This window comes from Erpetoichthys calabaricus, chromosome 6 (assembly GCF_900747795.2).
Source record: "Erpetoichthys calabaricus chromosome 6, fErpCal1.3, whole genome shotgun sequence".
Classification (NCBI taxonomy): domain Eukaryota; kingdom Metazoa; phylum Chordata; class Cladistia; order Polypteriformes; family Polypteridae; genus Erpetoichthys; species Erpetoichthys calabaricus.
This window is the reverse complement of record NC_041399.2, coordinates 160,742,468-160,768,067: the sequence shown is the minus strand read 5'-3', so window position 1 is coordinate 160,768,067 and position 25,600 is coordinate 160,742,468. Positions and strand designations below refer to the sequence as shown.

The window sequence follows — 25,600 nt, the reverse complement described above, 5'->3', positions numbered from 1 at the left end:
AGGCTGCCATGTGCCTTTTACTAAGGAGTGGCTTCCGTCTGGCCACTCTACCATACAGGCCTGATTGGTGGATTGCTGCAGAGATGGATGTCCTTCTGGAAGGTTCTCCTCTCTCCACAGAGGACCTCTGGAGCTCTGACAGAGTGACCATCGGGTTCTTGGTCACCTCCCTGACTAAGTGTGGTGTTCCTGCTGTGTTCAGTAGAGGGCAGTAGTGATGGAGGAGGAGAGGGGGAGGATCGTTGGATAAGGTTGGAGTTTGGCGATTAAAGAGGATTTAACTAAAGAAGACTACGTGCTGTTTGTACTGGCTGAATACACAACACTAAGGCCCTTCTCCCCCGATCGCTCAGTTTAGGTGGCCGGCCAGCTCTAGGAAGAGTCCTGGTGGTTTCGAACTTCTTCCACTTACGGATGATGGAGGCCACTGTGCTCACTGGGACCTTCAAAGCAGCAGAAATTTTTCTGTAACCTTCCCCAGATTTGTGCCTCGAGACAATCCTGTCTCGGAGGTCTACAGACAATTCCTTTGATTTCGTGCTTGGTTTGTGCTCTGACATGAACTGTCATCTGTGGGACCTTATATAGACAGGTGTGTGCCTTTCCAAATCCTGTCCAATAAACTGAATTGGTGGACTCCAATTAAGCTGCAGAAACATCTCAAGGATGATCAGGAGAAACAGGATGCACCTGAGCTCAATTTTGAGCTTCATGGCAAAGGCTGTGAATACTTATGTACATGTGCTTTCTCAATTTTTTTATTTTTAATAAATTTGCAAAAATCTCAAGTAAACTTTTTTCACATTGTCATTATGGGGTGTTGTGTGTAGAATTCTGAAGAAAAAAATGAACAAAATGTGGAAAAAGTGATGCGCTGTGAATACTTTCCGGATGCACTGTAGTTATGACCTGAAATGTGAAATCAAAGAACTGAATGAGAGTGTAATTACTGTTTTGCATGTCTGTTCTGTAATTCTTCTTTAAAATCAAAGGCTTCTAAGATCTTGAACATTTATATTAATGTTGATAGTGTGATTATGAACTCTTCACAAACTGATCAGAATCTTTGCGTATTCCTGGACTCCTCATTTACCCTTGAGCCTAAGGAATTTCATGCTGTCAATACTTTCCAACTAAATTACTATAATTCTCTGTTTACTGGTCCTCCAGGTTTACTGATCCTTTATTCAAAACTGTACAAGAGTTCTTACTCACGCTAAACATACAGAACGGTAGTGATATGTGCTGTATCAGTTGTACTGGCTACCAATTTTTTTGTCTATTAAATGCAAACTTCTGCTTACGGTCCTCTAAGATTTGCTTGGTCCATCACTCGGTTTTCTAATTCAATTCCTTCATCCTTACAAAGACCAACTGGACTGCTAATGGTTCCTCAGATGAAACTGTCTATGTGGGGTGGCAGGTTATTCTGTGCCATTGCCCCCTAACTCTGCCATTTTTCTCTTCAGTGCTTCAGAGACTGCGCTTCCCTATCTTCTGTCAAATCAGAACTGAATCATTTTCTGCCTGTACTTTCTTTTGCCTCTAACCCTTATTTTTTAGATTTTGTTTTCACTATAAATAAATGTATTATTATTATTTATGATGATTATTAGGCAGTACAGTGGCGCAGTGGGTAGCGCTGCTACCTCGCAGTTAGGAGACCTGGGTTCGCTTCCTGGGTCCTGCCTGCGTGGAGTTTGCATGTTCTCCCCGTGTCTGTGTGGGTTTCCTCCGGGTACTCCGGTTTCCTCCCAAAGTCCAAAGACATGCAGGTTAGGTACATTGGCGACCCTACATTGTCCCTAGTGTGTGCTTGGTGTGTGGGTGTGTTTGTGTGAGCACCCTGCTGTTGGCTGGCGCCCTGCCCGGGGTTTGTTTCCTGCCTTGCGCCCTGTGTTGGCTGGGATTGGCTCCAGCAAACCCCCATGACCCTGTAGTTAGGATATAGCAGGTTGGATAATGGATGGATGGATGACGATTATTAACATTACAGGGGTAGCATGATAGAACAGTTCTTAGCCCTGCAGCCTTATAATTCCAATTTAAATCTCACTTTGTGGACTTCTCATATTCTTTACATTTTGCATCAGTTTTTCTCAGGGTACTCTGGAAATGTACATGTTATGGTAACAGGGGTCTTTCAGTTGGTCTTGTTTGTGTCATTCTGTGTGTTTGCATGTGTGTGCCCTTCAATAAAATCTCCACACCACTCCAGCTGAATTAAATAGAATTCTGGAAATGGATGAACAGATTTTGTGTTGTGGTTCTGGGATGTGGAATTTCAAAGACAAGAAAGCTATTGCACTGTAGGTGCCGGTGGCAACATCTTAAAGTTCAGCACCACCTTAACATCTGTTTAATTCAAGGGTAGGCATTTGTGTTCTTGAAATCAACTATGGTTGAAGGACTTTGTTCCAACAATTTCTTAAAAATAACCCAGTTCTTACAATAAATAGAGCGTGTCATTTAATTAGATGGCTTGATCTTGCTTTTGTTCTGCTACTCTGGAAAATTTAAACAGTGTGTATTTTTGTTTCATAAAATGATTGAAGTCTTCAGTGGGGTAGTGTGAATTAATGCCCAAGTACTTAATTTTTTTATTTAATTCCTTGCTAAATATTAAATTAAAACAGTTTGCAAACAGTAACATGAGTAGCCTTTTATATGTTCAACTCATTGCCTATTGGTAAGTAAAAAAAGAAACAAGAATTTAGAAATTTAATGGTATACGTTGGGTAGAGTGAAGGAAAAATATGCAGAATGCATTGAGCATATTCTAAATTTTGGTAAAAGTATAGCTCCCAGCAAAGAAGTAGAGACTTGTTCCTTGACTGCTTCTTGCCTCATGCCCAATGTTCCTGGTATTGGATTAAGTGAACTACAAAATGCACAAGTAAAACCCCACACTATTGATGATATCTGACACTGTAATGTGAGCGGAGTCAAGATAATTAAGGGCATGTTAACAATATGCGAGGCTTGTAATAAAACATCAAGGTATAGGAAAGGAATTTGGGGGCAACCTGAGTAAGTCTACATAAAGACTGCTTTGCTGGTTTTCTTTTTTGTAGTTTTTTATCATTTTTAATAAGATACAAGAACATCAGCTTTTTAAATATTTAAGACTATGTGTTTCTTCGCTTATGTGTTCTAATGATTCCATAAAACATTTCTTTTTATTTATCTTGGAATGCCCAGTCCATAAAAATCACCTTATATTTGTAAGTGCAATTGGAAATTGATGTACCAGATCATCTAAAGTTAAAACCATTTTAATGACATTTACACCTGGAAGATACAGCAGTGTGGTCTGTGAACCTACCACTGCAGATTTATTACTCTTCTGGCATTACTAGTAAGCATCTTTTTCAGATCAGGTTTTACCATTTAGACAATGTATTCTATGATTTTTTAAAATTTTTTGTGAAATAAACTAACTTTCCAGTTTCCTTTCTGGATTATGCTGAGTTGCTGAGTATTTGGCCTTTAGTTTCTGATAAACAGTAATGTGTTTATAGCCATGTTTAGATGGAAATTTTCAGAATTCCCTAAAAAACACAATATTGTCATCTTGATTAAAAAAATCTCTACAATTACTAATACAATTTAGTATTCAAGTGTTAAAATAACACATTTCTTCAGAGAACTTAGAGTTATTACTGTATTGAACCAGTGGCTTTCTGAAATATTTTTAGCAAAATAAAAACAGTAAAAGTAGGGCATTATAGTAAGCTAGACAAAATAAGACAGAAAAGCCTAAGTATCATATTGTAAAAAGTGTTACTTTAGAAATGCAATGGATAAAGAAATTAAAATATTGCAAATAACAGAAATGCATTTAACTTCTTTCTTGCTTCCAGTTTAATCTGACTCATTTGAAGAGTTTGAATGACCAAAATGAAGATGATTTCCTGGACATGCTCAAAGTGGGTCCTAATTTTTGACTTCAGGATTTTCAATTGCAGAAGTAAACACGTAGAATATTCAAATTCTAATCAGGCCCAGGACATTTATTGCATAGTCACAACAGATTACCAAATTAAACAATGGCACATTGAAAATAAAATAGCAGTTATTGCAGATTCAATTGCTGTGTAGAAAAATGCTTATCAGTTGCTTCCAGTCTTAAAAAATGTAGCAGAGTTTTATTTTTATAATGTTGTGAGAACTGGGCAGCATGAATGACACCCAATTACAAATATTTGCACAGCACTTTGTTCACACCAGAAACAGTGGCCTAACCTATCAGGAGTCAAGTTATTTCTCTGAAATGGATGGTGAAAAAGAAAAAGATAAATATTTCATTTAGCAACTTCAACATGTCTGTCAGTGATGCATTAATCCTAACTTAACATTTGGACAAGCTTGAACAGTTTACTCATAGAGTAACCTTCACTGGATTGAATTGTTCTCTACTGTGAAAAATTATCATCTCAAAAGACAGGTTTTTAAAAAAGTCAATATAGACGGAGTAACAAATCCTTCACGGAAGTGCTGTTAACTGGGATATTTGTATTTCAAAGCACTGAAGCTGACAATTTAGTAATGGGACATTGTCAGTCAGTCAGTCATTATCCAACCTGCTGTATCCTAACACAGGGGTCTGCTGGAGCCAATCCCAGCCAACACGGGGCACAAGGCAGGAACCAGTCCTGGGCAGGGTGCCAGCCCACTGCAGGGCACACACACCAAGCCCACACTAGGGACAATTTAGGATCGCCAATGCACCTAACCTTCATGTCTTTGGACTGTGGGAGGAAACCCATGCAGACACCGGGAGAACATCCAAACTCCACGCAAGGAGGACCCGGAAGTGCCCAATGGGACATTGTTTTAGGTAAAAAAAAAAAAAATTGTAAGCAGAAATAGGCTGTTTGCATAACTGTTTAATCCTCATACTTGAATATTTTGTAGCCCCACCCTTTGAAGCAGTGGTTTTAAATCTTTTGGAGAGTATGTGCCAGCTTTGCACGCTGTCCAGGAATGATGAGGCAGATTTGCTCCGTGGTGTTCAGGCTAGTTGGATGACAGTAGTGCACAAGAGTTTTCCAAAAGTGCTATGGATTCCCAGTCAGGACAAGATTAGCATTTTGACTTAGCTGTTGTAGAGTAGGACATTCGCTCCAAGGTTATTTTAGCCTTGTTTTGGGAATTGTTGTATTACCAAAAAATGAACATTTGCCCAAACTTCACTTTTTTAGGCAGACTGTTTACTTTTTGTTTGTAGCAGGAAGATACAAACACAGATGCAAAAAATAAGTCCAGACACAACAAGTAACATCAATTGTTAAAATTAGTATATACACTCCCAAGATTTGTACAATTAAAACATTGAGCACTAACAGTGCACAATAATAATTTACAATTTAGCAGGATCCTTTTAGCTATTATAATTTAAATGCTTATAGCTTTGGGAATAAAAAAACTCTTAAATCTGTTGCTCCTGAGCCCTGAGAAAACTAAATCTGTAGCCTGATGGCAACAAATGAAATTCAGAAAACAGAACCAAATCAAACTTTAGGTGACCCACTGTTCTTGCCTGGAAAATAAAGATGGCTTTGCCACCCTGAAAAACCAAGTGCCTCAGCACCACAATATTCACTCCTCATTACTTCCTGCCGATTCTTGCACCCCAGCTCAAATTTCTGAATCCTTTCCATTCACACTTACCTCATCAGAACTCTTGATTCTAAGCGCATAGAACCAGTTGCATGCAGCAGCATTTAAACTAGAACCCAGACTTACAGTATTTCTAGAGCAATCATCTCCGAGTGTCCTTTTTTACCCACAATGGCACCTGAAGTGGTTCTTCTGTTAGCATTTTGGAGCCATTTTTTTTTAAATATGGACACCCTTGCCTTTTACAAATACAGTATGTAAAATATCTTCTAAAATAATCGGAAATGTACCAACCTTTAATGATCATATGTAAATAGGATGCCCAAAGTTATAACACATAAATACAGTCATATGAAAAAGTTTGGGAACCCCTCTTAATTCTTTGGATTTTTGTTTATCATTAGCTGAGCTTTCAAAGTAGCAACTTCCTTTTAATATATGACATGCCTTATGGAAACAGTAGTATTTCAGCTGTGACATTAAGTTTATTGGATTAACAGAAAATATACAATATGCATCATAACAAAATTAGACAGGTGGATAAATTTGGGCACCCCAACAGAAATATTACATCAATACTTAGTTGAGCCTCCTTTTGCAAATATAACAGCCTCTAGACGCCTCCTATAGCCTTTGATGAGTGTCTGGATTCTGAATGGAGATATTTTTGACCATTCTTCATACAAAATCTCTCCAGTTCAGTTAAATTTGATGGCTGCCAAGCATGGACAGCCCGATTTAAATCATCCCATAGATTTTCGATGATATTCAAGTCAGGGGACTGTGAGGGCCATTCCAGAACATTGTACTTCTCCCTCTGCATGAATGCCTTTGTAGATTTCGAACTGTGTTTTGGGTCATTGTCTTGTTGGAATATCCAAACCCTGCGTAACTTCAACTTTGGAACTGATGCTTGAACATTATCCTGAAGAATTTGTTGATATTGGGTTGAATTCATCCGACCCTCGACTTTAACAAGGGCCCCAGTCCCAGAACTAGCCACCCAGCCCCACAGCATGATGGAACCTCCACAATATTTGACAGTAGGTAGCAGGTGTTTTTCTTGGAATGCGGTGTTCTTCTTCCGCCATGCAAGGCACTTTTTGTTATGACCAAATAACTCAATTTTTGTCTCATCTGTTCAAAGCACTTTGTTCCAAAATGAATCTGGCTTGTCTAAATGAGCATTTGCATACAACAAGCGACTCTGTTTGTGGCGTGAGTGCAGAAAGGGCTTCTTTCTCATCACCCTGCCATACAGATTTTCTTTGTGCAGATAGCGCTGAAATGTAGAATGATGTACAGATACACCATCTGCAGCAAGAGTTGCTTTGAGCAGGGGTAGGCAACGTTGGTCCTGGAGTGCCACAGTATGTGCAGGTTTTTGTTCCAACCCAGTTCCTTAACGAGAACTCAATTATTGCTGATGAAGCACATATTGCTTAAGTGACATTTTAATGCTTCATTTTAGTGGTCTCGCTTGTTAAGGTTCTCCAACCTTAATTGCTTATTTCAATCTTAAACTGCTGCATTCAGTGTTTTAATTGCTCCTTATTAGCAATAAGATGTAAAACAGAGGTAGGCAATGTCGGTCCTGGTGAGCCGCAGTGGCTACAGGTTTTCATTCAACCCAATTGCTTAATTAGAAACCAATAATTGCCAATCTCAGACCTTATTTAATTTTATGGCTTGTTAGTCTGTGCAATGTAAGGCTTTTATATCGTAGATTTTTTTCCTTTCCAAGGATATCATCCAAATGATTTGAAGCCTAAAACAGATCATTTTCAGTCTGTCACATTTTTCTATTAAGTGTTTTATTAAATCAAACTGTGCATGATGAACACACACAGATGTAATTGGAAAAAAGCTAGCTGGAGAACTGCTGGCTGCTTTGTCTTTTACATCTTATTGCTAATAAGGAGCAATTAAAACACTGAATGCAGCAGTTTAAGATTGAAATAAGCAATTAAGGTTGGAGAACCTTAACAAGCGAGACCACTAAAATGAAGCATTAAAATGTCACTTAAGCAATATGTGCTTCATCAGCAATAATTGAGTTCTCGTTAAGGAACTGGGTTGGAACAAAAACCTGCACATACTGTGGCACTCCAGGACCGACGTTGCCTACCCCTGGCTTTGAGGATCCCATGCTGTCACTCTTCAGAGGAGAGTCAAAGAGAAGCACAACCTGCAACTGACCACCTTAAATACCTTTTCTCATGATTGGACACGCGTGTCTATGAACTTCAAGGCTTAACGAGCTAATCCAACCAATTTGGTGTTGCAAGTAATCAATATTGAGCAGTTACAGGCATTTAAATCAGCAAAATTACAAGGGGACCCAAATTTTTGCACAGCCAGTTTTTCACATTTGATTTAATTTCATACAACTAAATACTGCTTCATTAAAAATCTTTGTTCGGAAAACACCCCAGTACTCAGATGTTCCTAGGAAATGAAAGACATACCACTGTTATCTTTTTTTGTTGAAAGTAAATTATTATGCATATCATATGACTATGTCTGTTCAACTTGCATGTAGTTTTTTATTTTAAAGGCACCCGTCCCTAATACTTGGTGCATGATATTATGCAAAGATGTCCGCCTCTAAACACTTCTCATTGCCATCTAAACGTTTTTTGAACCTTTTTGCTAATAGTTTCTCCCTCTGTACAGTTCTAATTTGTTCTAGCTGTTGAATGTAGGCAGATATCTTTTCAATAGGTTTTCAATTAGACTAAGATCGGGACTCAGTGCTTAAACACAATCCAAGTATCTCTCTAAAAAAGTCACGTCTCATCCCAGGATTTTTTTTATTATAATAGAGAGATAAGATTCATTTCACAGTCTCTAAACAAATCGATGGTCAGCATTAATAAAAGGGCTCTACTTTAGTTTTATCATTGCACAAAACATTTTTCATGAAGGATTTTGGCTTCCTTTAGATAGGTTTGGGCAAAGGTCAGGGATACCTTTGTATGTTTGTTTTTTACAGTAGGGTTCTCCTTGGCTGCGGTGGGTTGCCGCCCTGGCCGGGATTTGCTCCTGCCTTGTGCCCTGTGTTGGCTGGGATTGGCTCCAGCAGACCCCCGTGACCCTGTGTTTGGATTCAGCGGGTTGGAAAATGGATGGATGGATGGGTTCTCCTTGGTCTCTTGTTTTGTGTACAGCATGTTACACTTTGAAACCATCACTCCAGATTACATCAGGTCAGCTTTAAGCTCTTGGGATGTTTGCTTGGTGTTTTTCTACATATGCACCAACCTTTCTAGATTTCTTTGATCAATTTTATTCTTTCTACCACACCATTAGAGGTATTTGACAGTACCATGAGGAGTAACGTTCTTAATAACATGGTGAACTTTGGAAGCTGGAATGCTAAGGTCTCCATTAATAACATTGTACACTTCTGTGTTTTTGTATTTTGATGATAATTTTTTTTGATGAACTCCGAGAACTCTTGTCTTTGGCATTGTCAATAAGGAACATGTAGTGAAAGTGACCTTTTTTTAAGCATTAGAACCTTCATTCATTGGTTAATTCGTGTCATATGAGTGCTGGCAATTTATTGCAGAGTCTAATGTCACTGCAGTGACATTCTAGTTATCCTGATTAAGTTTAAATTTAAAAGGGTGCTAATAATTATGTCATGGCAACTTTTTAGTTTTTAACCCATTTCCTTTTTTAATGGTAACTTTAATCCTGTGCTGCCATGAATCAAACCAATGAGCAGATACAGACCAAAGATGTCTCATTGCCCACCTTTTTCAGAATATATTAGGCATGATGTACCTAAAATGCATAGGTTTCAATAATATTGAATATATTTATTCTACACAGTATAAGGTAACCCAATTCTGAAGTATCTGTCTCACAATATACTAATAGGGAGTTAAAGTTGCTACTTAATATGATTTAGGGTGTTAATTCCAAAATTTAATAGGGTAAATTGCAAAAAATAATTACTGTATTATAAAACACTTTAACAGTAAATGGTGCCCATTTGTCTCGTAACACACATAATATCAGTACTTTTTTGTCATGATGAACAGTAAATGTCCTTTTGTTTGTGTGTGCATGTGTATGAACATGGATATATTACTTAAAAGGAGAAATTTTAATCCCAAGTGTAAAATTGAAAACTACTGAAATATTCAATCTTCACCAGTTATGTCCTGGAGTTTGGAAATAAGGAATAAGAAGGTGTAAAAGGTGCAAAGTATCCTGATCTTGTAAATTACCTTGGGTAAAGGTGTCAGCCAAATGTATATTAATAATACACTTAATGATAAGGTCAAAGAAAACATAAAAAAGGATGGTTTCATTCTACTATCCATCATTGAATCTGCATTTTTATTTCAGGGTAATTTGGCTGGAGCCTATAATGGCAACACTTGGTGTTAGGCACTAAATGGCAAAAATTCATCACAGGGCACACTCACACCAAAATACCTTTACTTTCTCACAAGGGGCCAATTTAGAATCACCAGTTAACCAGAGTACCTGGGGGAAAATCTACGTAGACACTAAGAGAACTCCATACTGGTAAAGTATTCAGGGTTCTGGAGGCATGAAGCAGTAGTGTTACAGAGCAGCTGTGTGGCTCTGGTTTACTTTGTTTAAAGGTTCTGGTTATATGTTAAGTGATGTAATGAAATACTTATTTACATTCACTCTCAGCTATTTAAGTGCTTTAAGTATGGGAAAGGCTCTCTAAATAAAACAGAAGGAATAAAAAAAGATTGAAAAAGCAAAGAAAAATCAGCCAAGTAGTTAAATTTACAGGAAAATGTTCACATTGGATAGTTCCAGTGCCCTCATACCTTAAGAATGGAACGGAAAGATTAGAGTACAGTGTAACTCAACAGAATTATATGAATGCCTTCTATGTAGTACAGAATATTCAGTCAGTGTAACTATCTTTACCATGGTGTGCAGAAATATCCTCTGTATTTTCCTGTCATACAGTTTCATTCCTCTTTGATTTAATCTTTTTTAACTGCACTGTCAATAATGCCAATGGCTAAATGTCTGGGTCAAGCCAGTCTTCCACTTTGCCTTAACCTATATTTTGACACGAGACAATTGATGTTCCAGAATCATGACAGGGGAGCAGAGAGAGTGCACTGTACTAGAAAGCGGCCTGCACTCGATTGTTTCTTGCCTTTGGCAGCTTGTGTGAGCCTGTTGATGGCATTCAAGTGTCTAGTTGGACTTTACCACCGTTTTTATAAAAATAGATGTGAATTTAGCTTTATTACCACATTAAAGTAAATAAGTAGATCACATATCCTGCATAAACATGGACTGTATTTTTGATTCTGCACAATGTGTTCTATTGTTGTATATTTATGAATCCAAAATTCAAAGTTGTGAATTATTTGATTATTTTTATTAGAAGATGCTTAGTGATTCACGGTAAGGTCCTTCACATTTAAAACTTCTTATACTGTAAACCTATACACAACTGCATGTGGGTTATGTTTGTGTTTACTTCGGTTGGACAAAACAATGGAAACGCCAGAGTAAAAAAAAGAGTTTAACTTTGAAGCAAGTAAATCACAATTACAAGTGGAGCTGCAAAGGAAACTCATATTAGATTGATTGCTATTTTTCAGTATATGTTAGCTATAAAAGAGGTCTGATAATTAGCACTTTGATATGTGAATTTTTCTTAACAGTATGAGGCAGCAAATGGAGGTCCAAAGAGCCCAAACAGTCAGTATCAAATTGTCGGTGTCTTGGTGATAAAAGTGTAACATTTTTTTCATCTGTCAAGGGAACCAGTTTAAAAAAAAAAAAAAAAATGACTACATAAGCGAAACTGGATCAGCAAAGAGAAACAATGAGAGTAAGACACTTGGCTGGATAATTGCTAAATGGCACAATAGTTCAGCCTGAAAAATACATGGAATTCAATCAGTACTTCTGTGACACAGACTCAACAAAACCTGCACATTGTCAGCTTCACAAACCTAGAATTTATGATAGGACTGGCATTCCAGTGCACTGAGATGCATAAGACTGGTGTAAGGAGTTCAAAACTTGGATGACTTAGCAATGGAAAAATGTAAATATGGTCTTACACTCTTATTTCCTATATATATATATATATATATATATATATATATATGTATATATATACAGCTTTACCTTTGGATACACACACACACACACACACACACACACACAAAGTACTTTTACATTTTTCATTCTTTCAATAATACTATACTGCACTTAAGTATGTTGATAATAACTGTCAGTTTTGATAATAGTTTAAATTGCACATTTTATTACAGGAGAGGAAATTAAAAAAAATGCCTGCCTCAGTCCAAAAACTGCAACAAATGGCAATTTACTTGGGCATTGTTGGAGGAGCAGCAAGTGCAGTGATGTATTACCTCATGCAAAGTAAGTGAAGTGGTTTATGTAACTTCTTAGCTAAACTGAGACTTGCAAAAAACTGAAGTGGCATAGGCAGAACTAGGCCTCTTAGGATATTTTTTTTTATTGCGATTATTCATTCTAGTCATTTTTGTCTTTTCTCACAGTGTCTCTCATTTCAAGAAAGATGGATGTTTATGAAAGAGTGTTTTATTGTGACGATGGCAGCAGAATAAGAATTTCTCTCATTGATAGTTGCATATTATCAACCAAGCAGAAAACAGATCATCACTGTTTTGCACAGCAGCTTTTACAAAGAATGCTTTAGGGTATGCAGACAGTGATATCATGGTAGCAAGCAGGAAATAAGCTTATCTGGATTCAAAATTCATAATGTGCTGTTCATGTATAATTGTCTGTGAGGCCATATATACTGTACGTGTATAGCAGGGGTGTCAAACTCAGATCCCGGAGAGCCACAGTGGCTGCAGGTTTTTATTCTAGCAACCTTCTTAATCAGTAACCAGTTACTGGTGGTAACTTACCTGACTTTTAGCCTAATTTTAAATGACCTGCAGTTTAAGGCTACATCCACACTGGGAAATTTCCACTTTAAAGCGCAGATATTAGTCTCCATTTTTAACTCTGGTCCTCACTACCCTGACATCTTTAACGTCCAAAATTGAGGCTTTTAAAAACACTCTCCAGTGCCATATAAAATGCTGACTTGGTGTTACAGTGTAAACATGTAAAAACAAAGACTTTCCAAAAAGCAGCCTCTACTCTTGCTTTAATTTGTTCATGCTTATTACGTAGCTCTTCCCTGATTAAATCTTTCTCATTATAATGTCTCATTCCCTAATTGATTACTCTTCATGGACGAAATCCATATTCCAACATTGTGGACCTAGAGGAGTTGCTTTTCATACTGCTTGTTGTGTTGCTATGCTTCTAAATTGTGTTTTATACAGTCTGAATACTGCGTACATGCACAAAAGGCAAATAATTTACTGGTTGCTACAGTATTGTGATAAATCCTGTGACTGGCAATGTTTCTCTATCTTTGCATGCCCAATATAGGTGAAAATCTAAATCGGGGTGCCCACACTTTTTTGGCTTGTGAGCTACTTTTAAAATGACCAGGTCGAAATGATCTGCCTACATTAAAAATGCTATATTATATATACACACACTTTATACATAAAATATACGTTGTCATACCTTGCATAACTGAATACCCTTTATGTCACAATAACAATTCAATACATTTATGGTCACTACAGTATTTGGATTTAATAATCTTCATGTGGGAAAAGGCTGACTCGCATAAATAAGTAGAGCCGAATAATCCAGTCAAGGAGGTAGCACATTTCCTCATGTTTGGGTACTTTTCCTCTGTAAGTTCCAAAACTGTCCAAGAGCCCCAGACTTCAGCTGAATGTCATCCTGTAGTGTCAAAATCTCATCCTCCACTGTACAGGAGTTATAGGTGAAACAGTGTTGTAATTTTTGATGCGGGTGAATCACCCTCAACATCTTCCCTAAATGGATAGCACTTAAATGTAGCGATTGGCTCAAGTAAAGCTGAGTCTTGAAACCGTCTGTCCAAGTTTGACAGACAATTTTCAATCTGCTCTGTGTAGTGTATGCTGTCAAGTTGCGCACACGCCTTCCATGTGTCTCCAGCTGTGACGCAAGGTTTTGGATGTTCCACAAATCAAGGCGCTGCAGCTTTGAGGACATATGTTGCATTTTTTGTTTGAAAGCATTAACTGAGCTAATCATCTTGACCATGGTTTTGTCTTTTCCTTGCAGCTGTAAATTAAGTTCATTCAACATGTTTATCAGATCGGAAAAAATGCCAAGTCTAGCGGCCATTGATCGTTATTAAGTTGCTTGTATTCTGCATGTTTAATGATAAGGAGAAACTCCTTTTTCTCCGGCCAGGGGCTTCGAAATCTCAGCAGGAATTTCTCCCTAGCCATCTGCCTCTTTTATCATCTCTCCATCTTGGAAGGACTTCTTATGCTTAATGATCGAGTGACTCACCCGGAACGATGCTTCGGTGTGTCTGCCTTTGCTTTTGAATTCAGCTGAGTGAAAAATGATGGCTGTCCGATTAACTGCGATTTTAGTTCCCTCTCCTTTCTCTTTCTCAGATCGCTTTTCGGAAGGAAGTCAGTTTCGTAGTTTTTATGAACAGTTCGAAAGTGCCTTTCCACATTTTCCTTCTTTGGAATAGCAATGATAGATTGACAGATTAGACAAACACACTTCGATTGTGACATTGTGAGAAAAAAATCCTCTTCCAGTTCCACATCCAGCCCATACCCTCCCCCAAACAATTTTTTTTTTTAAATCCCTTCTTTAGTCGATATAAATTGGAAGGCTAACTAGATCACAGCCGGAGTTTTGCAGTAGCTCGCGTGTTTGATCGTGCGTGCGGGATGACCAGAGTGTTAGAAGAAAAGATATCTCAGACTGGCCACCCTGTATGTTAATCAAGTGGCAAATGCCATAGGGAGGATATATAGACTAACGTTTAAAAAAAATTTTTTTGAATGCAATGCGATCTACCTGCACTACCTTTTCGATCTACCGGTCGATCGCAATCGACGTATTGGGCACCCCGATCTACATCATATGCATTTCCGGTTGTTTTAGTGTGGATGGTGATACTGTCATAAATAATGTGAAAACAGTGTGTATGCCGATCTTTTTCATTTAAAAATGGCATGTAGCAGAGTGGATGTAGCCTAAGATTAGGAACCCTTAATTCTTTATTTTTATGTAACTACAGTGATCCCTCGCTATATCGCGCTTCGCCTTTCGCGGCTTCACTCTATCGCGGATTTTATATGTAAGCATATTTAAATATATCGCGGATTTTTTGCAGGTTCACGGATTTCTGAGGACAATGGGTCTTTTAATTTCTGGTACATGCTTCCTCAGTTGGTTTGCCCAGTTGATTTCATACAAGGGACGCTATTGGCAGATGGCTGAGAAGCTACCCAACTTACTTTCTCTCTCTCTCTCTCTTGCGCTGCCTTTCTCTGATCCTGACGTAGGGGGTGTGAGCAGGGGGGCTGTTCGCACACCTAGACGATACGGACGCTCGTCTAAAAATGCTGAAAGATTATCTTCACGTTGCTACCTTCTGTGCAGCTGCTTAGTGAAGCGACATGCTGCACGGTGCTTCGCATACTTAAAAGCTCAAAGGGCACGTATTGATTTTTGACTTTGTTTTTCTCTGGCTCTCTCTCTCTCTCTCCCTGCTCCTGACTGAGGGGGTGTGAGCTGCCGCCTTCAACAGCTTTGTACCGGCGGTGCTTCGCATACTTAAAAGCCAAACAGCCCTATTGATTTGTTTGCTTTCCTCTCTGTTTCCTTTGAAGAGGAAGATATGTTTGCATTCTTTTAATTGTGAGACAGAACTGTCATCTCTGTCTTGTCATGGAGCACAGTTTAAACTTTTGAAAAAGAGACAAATGTTTGTTTGCAGTGTTTGAATAACGTTCCTGTCTCTCCACAACCTCCTGTGTTTCTGCGCAAATGTGTGACCCAAGCATGACAATATAAAAATAACCATATAAACATATGGTTTCTACTTCGCGGATTTTGTTATTTCGCGGGTGGCTCTGGAACGCAACCCCCGCGATGGAGGAGGGATTACTGTAGTAGCCAAACAATAATGAGGTGCAAAGAACAGATGACAAGTTAACTTCATTCAATTTACACTTCAATGTCCTTCACACCATATCTGAATCAATAAAATATATCAAAAGAAAAATATTGATCTGTTCTGGTCCACAAAAGATTTGGATGGTAGTCTCAGAAATAAATAAAATAAACAGTTTTAGAAATTAATGGTAGAATGAGTACACTAATAAATGATGGAATTAAAAATGGGGTTTCATTAATAGCAAAGAATTGGCCTCTAATTAAGAAATTGATTAGGGGTAAATAATGGCCATCCAGGAGCAGAGTTTGAGACTTGTGGGGGAAAAAAAAAACAAGTGTTTTAAATTTTAAGAAGCATGTCAATTAAAATCAAGGAAAAGAAGAATGTTTAATCAACAGAAGCAATGGCAACTAGTTAAAAAAGTGGCTGGAGCATAAACTTGCTGCCATTGTGGCCTGTCAGGATCTGAGTTTGATACCCGTGCTGTGGTTTATAGACAGAAGAGAAGCTGGACAGGGAAAGCACCTGCAGAAAAAAAAAGCTAAAGGGGAAAAGTTAACAGTCCTGTTTTAACAGTTTGTACGTACAGGTAGTTTGAATAGAAAATATATAACTGAACCAGTGCAGTACCCATAGTTTTACACAAGCCAGAGGTTTATCTTTTTAAAAACTGCAGAAAGGCTCAGTTTGGGCATATAGAGTTGATGAGCAGCACTGCAATAGATTGTCTTTATATCTGGAAGGTAGATCAGATTTATTAAAGCATTAGTATTAACATTAAATTAACTCATTATTAGTAACACTAGATTTGATATGTTTAAGTGGCTAAATTTGAAGAAAAGGTTTTGGTTAATTTTAATAATGTACTTCTTGCTTTTCAAAGATGTGGCTTTTTGAGGTAATCTTGACCTTCAGAAATAAAAAAATCATTGTATAAACTAAATATACAATAAATCCTTGTATCCTTTTAATGTGGAATTTGTTTGCATTCTTTGTGTTTTGTCAAAGAAAATTTTGCAAAGTCCCAATACTTTCAGCTTGCTGTGGAGAAGCTTAAAGTTCATGAAATGGCGATGGACTCTCTTGGAGCCCCTCCATTGAAAATCCACAACATTAGGCTTACTGATCGACATAATCATGTGGATAAAGAAAGAGCAAAGGTAGGGGACTATTATGGACTTTGGCTGTCTTTATAGCATGCTGGGTTCATTCTTATAACTCAATTTTAAAACACACAGGTGGTCATTTACATTATTTTTGGAGGCATAAGCATAAAATGTAAGAAGAAAAAAAATACCACACACATCTGATGTCAATTAAGATAATGAACCATTGAATTTCATCCGACTTTGATCATAGCATAATAAACTTCAAACCTAAGGAAAGCTTTGTGAAGACTAAATAACATGGCACTATATTTTACAAGGCCACTATGACAAATTGCCCCTCAGAATAAAAAGAACGTTTTTGTAGTCTGTGACTGAAATTCTTATTAATAAAGCATATTGTATTTGAGAGCTTTAGACATCTGATGTGAGGCAGAATGTCCTTTGCTGCAGAAGTTTCACAATTCTAAAATATATTCTATGTAAATTCCTAACTAATCAGCCAAGGATCAATAAACACAGTAAATGCAAGAACCAAAATGTTGCACTTTATTCTGTACAACAGACTTAAATACACTACACAAAGTATCATTAGACCTTCCTGGACTAATTATCAGCACTATTATAAATGAGTGGGAACAACTAATTTAACGGCAATGTTATATACATAAAAAATAGAAGTAAGGTTACATAATCACAAAGAGAAAACCATCAGTATTACTGAAGGTCACTGAATGCAGGTGAGTAGAAATGAGTCTTTAGTCTTGTTTTAAACAATTCAATTGTAGACGACTCCTTTATATGATGAGGTAAAGAGTTCCACAGGCGAGGCGCAGCAGGTGCAAAAGCCCTGTCCCCCTTGGTTTTACACTTGGTACGAGGGACAACCAGAGACAGCTGACCAGAAGATCTAAGCACTCTAGATGGCTGATGTAAAACACACAGTTCAGATAAATAGGCAGGAGCAAGCCCATGTAAAGATTTAAAAACTAGCAGCAGGATTTTAAAATCAATTCGAAAACTGACAGGCAGCCAGTGTAAAGAAGCTAAAATAGGAGAGACGGAGTCCAACCAGAAAGCGAGCGGCAGCATTTTGTACCAACTGTAACCTGTGTATCAAGGATTTGTTAATCCCAGAATACAGCGAGTTGCAGTAATCGAGGCGAGAAAAAATAAAGGCATGAGTAGCTATCTCAAGATCCCTAGAAGATAAAAAAGGCTTTATCTTACCTAATAGACGAAGTTGTAAAAATCAACTCTTGACTACAGAATTTGTTTCTGAAAAGAGAGGTTACTACTGTCAAAGGTAACACCAAGATTGCAGACTTGAGGTTTGGAAAAGACAGAGAAAAAGCCGAAAAGACCAAGACCAATTTGGGCTTTAGCTGATGGACCCACTATACAGTAAGCACCTCCATTTTATTTTGATTTAGATCAAGAAAATTATTAGCCATCCAGGATCTTAACTCAGACAGACAGTTGTGGAGTTGAATTGTTGTCGAGTTGCAGACAGGAATATAAACCTGAGTATCATCAGCATAGCAGTGAAAAGAAATGTTAAATTTCCTAAAAATCGCTCCAATAGGGTGAAGGTATATGGAGAATAAAATAGGACCCAAAATGGATCCCTGAGGAACACCATATTTAAGAGGAGCAGTAGATGAAGAAGAGGAATTAAAAGTCACTGAAAAGTGTCTACCAGTTAAATATGACTTGAACCAGTTAAGAGCAGCTCCTTTAAGCCCAACAAGATGTTCAAGCCGCATCAGCAGTATCTCATGGTCAGTGGTGTCAAAGGCAGTGGACAGGTCAAGGAGGAGAAGGACTGCCGCATCACCTGAGTCAGTAATAAGAGATGTCGTTGAACACTTTCAGGAGGGCCGTTTCAACACAATGATAACACCTAAAGCCAGGTTGGTAGAACTCAAATAAATTATTAGAGTTAAGGTGATTGACCAATTGATTATAAATAATTCTTTCTAGAATTTTAGCCAGAAATGGCAGTTGGGAAATCGGACGAAAATTAGCTAAAACTCCAGGATCTAATTCTGCCTTTTTTAGACGGGGATGGACTGCAGCATGTTTAAAAAATGAGGGCACAACTCCCGAACTAATAGAATCATTGATGATGGCTAATAAGGGTGGGCCCAACACATCAAAGGCTTCCACTAAGAGACGTGGTGGTACAATATCCAGAGGACTGGGGGCTGGTTTAAGGGTGTCAATAGTTCTTTTTAGCTGTGAAAGTGAGACTAGATCAAAGGATTCTAAGACAATGTCATGATTAACAGTAGAAAGTTCATAGCCCGTTTGAACAATGCCACGGCGGATAGTATCGATTTTGCTGACAAAGATGATAGAAACTGGTCACATGAATGAACAATGCTATTTGATCCCATCGCAGAGTGAGGGTGAATGGCCGCATTAATTGAATTAAATAAGACCCTAGGATTCTTTGAATGACGGGAAACTATATTGGCAAAGAAATATTGTTTCGTTTTCTTAACTTCAGCCTGGAAATTGAAAAGAGAAGTCCTAAAATTCTGTTTAGAGACAATCAGTCCATCTTTTTTCCAACGCCGTTCAGCAGTTCGACAGGCGCGGCGCAGTGATCGTGTATTTTCATTTAGCCAGGGAGCAGGTCTTCCCTTATTACTACGTATCTTGGGCGGAGCAAATGAGTCTAAAATCATTTTACAGGAGGAATTAAATTTTATGACAGAATCATCGATACCATTATTTTGGTCATGCACATAAAGACTAGAGAAAATGGTTTTAAAATCAGATATAATAGAAGAATTTAAAAAGCGCGAGCAGCGTGGGGGACAGCTATTAGTAGGGACATTGACAGTAATATTCAGGTCCATCATTATAGAAAAATGATCAGTAAAAGAAACATCACATAAATCAATATTATTCACTGAAATATCACGAGTAAGGATGAGATCGAGGGTGTGACCGAGAGAGTGGGTTGGCATATTAATATGCTGTATAAAATCAAATGAGTTCAAAAGTGATAAAAAGTCATTGACCAAAGGTTTCGATTGACAACAAACGTGAATGTTGAAATCACCAACAATAAGAACTTTGTCATGAGAGAGGGTGATATCAGCCAAGAGATCAGAGAATTTAGAAATGAAAGTATCATTAATTACAGGAGGTCTATAAACCACGGCAAATAGTAGAGAAGGGGAGCTGCACACTTCGAAAAGTTGGAGTTCAAAGCTGCTAAACGGACCCCTTGTAAGGCTCCGACACAAGAACATACATTTAAAAATAGTGGCAATGCACCCCCAACGATGAGTCAGGCGAGGAGAGTTTAAAAATGAGTAACCTGGTGGAGTCAAGTCAGTAAAACAAGAAGAGTCACCATTTAAAATCCAAGTCTCAGTGATGAAGAAGAAATCCAGATTATTTGAGGTAATAAAGTCTTGCAGAATAAAAGTTTTATTAGAATCTGATCTCACGTTCAAGAGAGCAGCCTTGATAGATGAAGAGCTCGCTGCAGGATGAGCACATGTAAGCGTGCGAAGATTAGCAGTGTTTACTACTCGATTGCAGGCCGAGGAAAAGTGATGCTGTCTTGAAATGGAGAGATTAAATCCGGTGTCCAGCGCCCATGAACCACTGATGGCGTCCTGAGCAGGAGAAGATGGGTCATAGACTACTCGCAGGCATCAGGAAACAAAGCTCTGTGACTTGAGTCGGCGTTGTTTAACGGCAATTCCTGCTGAATTCCCACGACGGCGGCGGGTGTGTTTGCATCTCCGAGGGGCATATAATTCACTGATACAGGTGAACAACGGTGTCCAGGTGAAGAAGTCAGGAGATAAATAAAACAAAGGTGGAGGTTCACAAAAAATCCAACCAGGAGATGAAAATTGAGAGGAAAGCAAGCCAGAAAATATGTTTAGTAAAGACTCACGATCATAGGACAGTGGCCGTTTGGATAAACTAAAACATAAAAACAAAGTTAAAACATAGACTAGAGAGACGAGCAGACGGCCAGCCACACCAGACGGCGCCATCTTGAAGGAGCAAATTTACATATCTCAATGGCCAGAATATTCCACCAGTGCATACAGTGACATATTAATAACATTAATATACAAATATTACTATCCGTGAACTGGATAAGCAGGTTAGAGGATGGATGTTTTTGGCACAGGGTCAGGTTAAGTGGTGTGTGCAATAGCTGTTTTTACTTCCAACTAAACACTCCACTTTAAAACATCTGCAATTATTGCTAAGCTTGGAATGCACTCAAGAGTTTTGTTGGAAATGCTTTCAGTGTAGGAATTCCAATTTTTATGGTTCAAGAAATCCCCTTTTAATTCATCTTTATGAAACATTACAATGAAAATACTGTTCTGTGCATTAGTAGCAACATGCATCAAGCAGTACATGTACATTCCCAAGCTGTATCATGGATATGAAGACTGTGTTTCATAGATTCTTTTTTAACTTTGCTTTTTGGTTTATGTTTCAGGTCGTATCTCTATTTACCAAGTTAAAAAAAAAGAAAAAACAATAGTTGAATGCATTATCAAGTAGAAAAAAGAAGTTTGGATTTAAATATGAAGAATAACACTAAAAAGCATATTTACAATTTTCTTAAATAGATAGTATATGTAAAAATAGGCCCTTCCTATCTCTCTATTATAAAAAGATATCCTGTCCTGGAAAGCAAAAGCAAGTCTACGATGCGTGATCTTCTCGGGAGACATTTTAAAGACATGCGAGACCAAAGACACGCCCTACTTACAATCTATCAAATAGGACAATAGGCAGCAAAACATTCAGTCTTGTGAAGGATTTGAGCACACACAGATCCAGGGCTCTCAGCGCATATAAAGCGTATAAGGACAGTACGTTATAAATTAAATGTCTACATCAAAGCGAAGAAGAAAGCAGTGTGGAGAAAAGAGACTCAAATGCGTTGGACAGAAAAAAAAGAGCAAAAAAGAATAATCGACGGTCAAATTCAGAAAATAAGGAAAGTAATTATCAGCCCGTCCTGCGGTGGGTTGGCACCCTGCCCAGGATTGTTTCCTGCCTTGTGCCCTGTGTTGGCTGGGATTGGCTCCAGAAGACCCCCGTGACCCTGTGTTCGGATTCAGCGGGTTGGAAAATGGATGGATGGATGGATTATCAGCCCAGAACAAGTGGAATTGAAAAAAAAAAAGCACGTCCAATCTGGCTCAGAATTAAAAGACAATGAGTAAAAGACAAAGTAGAACTTCATAAAGACGTTTACAAACGTTGGCGCTAAACACATGCAGATCTGGTTAGAGACTATGAAACCAGGGAAATTAGAAAGGCTCAAAAAAAAAAAAAAAAAAAATTCCTGGGTGCTATACACGTGGAGAAAGTTAAAGGATATGAAAGTAGGAAAATTAGAAAATATAAAAAAAGTAAAGATCGCAGTAGCGCAAACAAACAAACTGCCTCATTTAACTATGCAACAGTCTAACTTAGGTTTTGCACAATAATTACTACACTATTGCACCTTAACACTTAATTCTACTTTATTCACATAATTTTACTTACAGTATTTATTATGTTCTACTATACTGTTATCTTTCGATCTATGACTTTTTGTTAATCTGATATTCTTCTAACTTTGCACAGTTTTTGATAAGCAGATCAGGATGCATTTCACTGCGTGTTGTCCTGTATAACTATGCATGTGACAAATAAAGAATCTTGAGAATTTCAAAAACTGAGTTTACCGCACATGCATTTATTGGTTACTTTGTTAGTGTATATATATATATATATATATATATTTATCTGTCTGCTTATTTAAAAACCTAAATTTACCCCAGGAGTCAAAAATGTTCTGTCTAGCCCTTGTACAAAAACCTAGACAAAAGCTGGGGTATCACCTTGGTAACCCCATGTACTTTTGGAACTGTGAGAGGAAAATAGCACGACTTTACAGACAGGAGTCCAATGCAGAACTCCACTTACTTTTCTACTTTGTAACAAAAAATTATTAACTGCGGATGATGTAGATCGTTTTGTCTGTGCTGAAATTCCAAACAGAGAAACCTATCCTGACCTCATTAAAAAGATTCAGCATATTGGGACTCGCAAGATTACAAATATTGTTTTTACAGAAGTTCTGAAATAAAAGTGAAACTAATGAAATAGCAACAATTCAAAGAAAAAAAAATCTTAAAAGTGTGTATCCGGAAAACCAAACATGGGGGTTGGCGAGCAGGGGGCGAAACCCCCTAGTATATACATATAAAATTAATTTTTGAGTAAAAAAATAAATTAAGGGGAAGATAATGTGAGCACAAAGGTTACCATTTAAAAATGCTATTTTGAATTTAGTCTATCCCCTAATGGGAATGCCTGCTTTTATTTTGATACTTTCTTGTGTTTACTGCATTAATATACAGGTATACCCCAAAGCAAGTGAGAATAATGTACTGTAAAGCAACAATATAATAGAAATGTATCCATGTGAATGAATAAAATAAACGTTTAGGATTTAGCATTTTTAGAATGGAATTTATTTTGAATTTTTCAAGCGCTGTGTTTTCTAGTTTACTTGTAGTTTCATTTTTAAGGTTGTGGAAGAAGTGTTTACTAAGTAGTTATAAAAATCATTTTATTGCAAAAATGGTCAATTTTCCAAAGTATTCATAGCCTCTTTAGCTTTATATTTATCTCCAGAAAAATGAATCAGAAGTGTTGATTTTTTTTTTAAAAAAAAACAACAAAAAAAGTTATGTGTAACTGTTTTGTCTTGGTAGAGTAATATATGTATTGCTCTACTTTCCCCTATTGTATTATTAAGATGTAGCCTTTGTCAGAATGCCTCTAATCTCACAGATTCACCACTGTGTATAAGGTATTACAGTATATAACTTATCCCCACCTTCCCTTCTATATCTATAGGAAATTAGGTGTAGTAAAAAGACAAACAGGAATTAAGTTACACATAAAACAATGTATTATTGATAATATTCATAAATAATAACTATATGCAAAGTACATTTGAATATTGGCAACCATACAACCTGATTAAATGGTGATGTGTAGTTTCAGGTGACACACAGACTTGTAGTTATTTAAAATGTCTCTAGTTAAGGCATCATTGGTGCTCAGCTTTCTTCAGAACAGGCCGTAAGCCTGTTCAAATATGGCTACCAAGCTGTGGTCTCCATTGTGTTGTCCTTTCATTTCATCAGTTTGGTCTTCATGATCAGAGGTTAGTAAGAGAGATACTTCATCATATGTTGGTTAGTAAGAGAGATAGAGAATGTGGTTGAACATGCAGATTTATGGATTCTCTGTCTAACCCCTAGAGCCAATAGGACATCATGGTACTTAAAAGCTTCTGATCCAAGCCAATTCCAAACTGCCATACTTCAGACCAATGGGGGAATACAACATCTTAAAACCTGCCACCCCCAAGACCATATGTCTTTATGGCTATCTTGTGGGGGTTGAAAGACACCCACGTCATCTGCAGCAACAGGTTGCTAGCAAATGCAACAAGCAAACGGTTTACTGTGACTTTTCTGACTTTGCTAAGCATAGCTGTTCATTTCAACAACTATTTTCTCCACCAGACTATCACTGACAAATCGAAAATAGTCTGTACAATGATGATCCACAAATATCGTTAGACCAGTATTACCTGTAAATGGTCAACAAGGAGGTGCAATAGTGTAAAGCACACACCAAACATGAACATCACTAAAACTTGTTTGTGCCAACATCTGGTGACTGATTCACATTGTCATCATAATAGTTCAATTGAAGCAATGGTTCAGTTTCACTTTGTTCTAGAACAGTTTGCTGTTGTGGTTTTGGTTGAAGGTTCATGAACACTGATGTGTTACCATTGACTTACCATGAAGTGGCAGAACACATAGAAATATTCATGATCTTTGCAGCATGTTATTTCTTCTACTAGATGGCAGCAGTGTACGGTCTCAAGATTTAGTTGGGTTTAACACTGTAAAGCAGGTCATTGTACATCACCCCAAGTCTGACTTGGGCTTAACCATAATAACAGAATTCTGAGCCTGTGTGACACTTACGGTTAAAGAATAATCAGAGTAGGAATATCCTTACACTGTTAAGTTCTGTCCAAGTGATAGATTGTATATCATTGGCAAGACGTATTATTAGGGTTTATCTTTTTTTTTGTTTTAAAAGCACTTGTTTTTAGCAAACAATTATTAGTGTGCACCCTATGTAAATATTGTACTATTTTTGGTTAAGTATATTTTAACGGATTTTACCTTGAAGGTGGAGTGCATTTTCCCTGGGCTGGATGGAACTTACACCATGTAAATAAGAATACAGTGTGTTGCTAAATACTATTTTGTATAGTAATGCAGTACTAGTGTTTGTAAAAGGATTAGCAAAGTGATTATTATTTGCATGTAATTTAAAGTCTGTGTGATGTTTATTTTTAGCTCAAAATTCCAGTTTCAGGAGCCAGATCTGCAGGATATCTGTACAGTTTCTCAACTAGAGATGCCATATTGGACAGGTTGGTTAAATGTATCAATTTTTAACTAAACATTTTCTCTGCTTTGTTCATTTTCATAAGGTACCTGATAGAATTTAAGTTAGGACAGGTAGTTTAAAAAACATACAGTCAAAAAGGAAGCAAACCAAAAATTATATAAAGGGCATCATAGCTGCTTGTGAATTTTGGAACAACAAGAAACAAGAGGGTGGCAGAGAATCGCCTCTTATAGCGAAATTATCACACTATGCAAGTAGAATGACTTTATGCAGGCTTTCCCTAAAGCAGGGGACAGAATGACAACTA

At 37.5% G+C, this 25,600-nt stretch overlaps 1 protein-coding gene across 2 annotated transcripts in view; it reads left to right on the top strand.

Annotated features, from left to right (window-relative positions):
- The window catches only part of LOC114653635 (cytochrome c oxidase assembly factor 1 homolog), a 47,223-nt gene that overhangs the window by 17,485 nt on the left and 4,138 nt on the right, over nucleotides 1–25,600 (top strand). For both annotated transcript variants that reach the window (XM_028804055.2, XM_051929093.1), the window contains exons 2-4: nucleotides 11,922–12,033; nucleotides 16,697–16,848; nucleotides 25,239–25,315. In XM_028804055.2, the coding sequence (XP_028659888.1) occupies nucleotides 11,940–12,033; nucleotides 16,697–16,848; nucleotides 25,239–25,315 (323 nt within the window). In that variant the 5' untranslated portion in view covers nucleotides 11,922–11,939. The remainder of the gene's footprint in view (nucleotides 1–11,921; nucleotides 12,034–16,696; nucleotides 16,849–25,238; nucleotides 25,316–25,600) is intronic.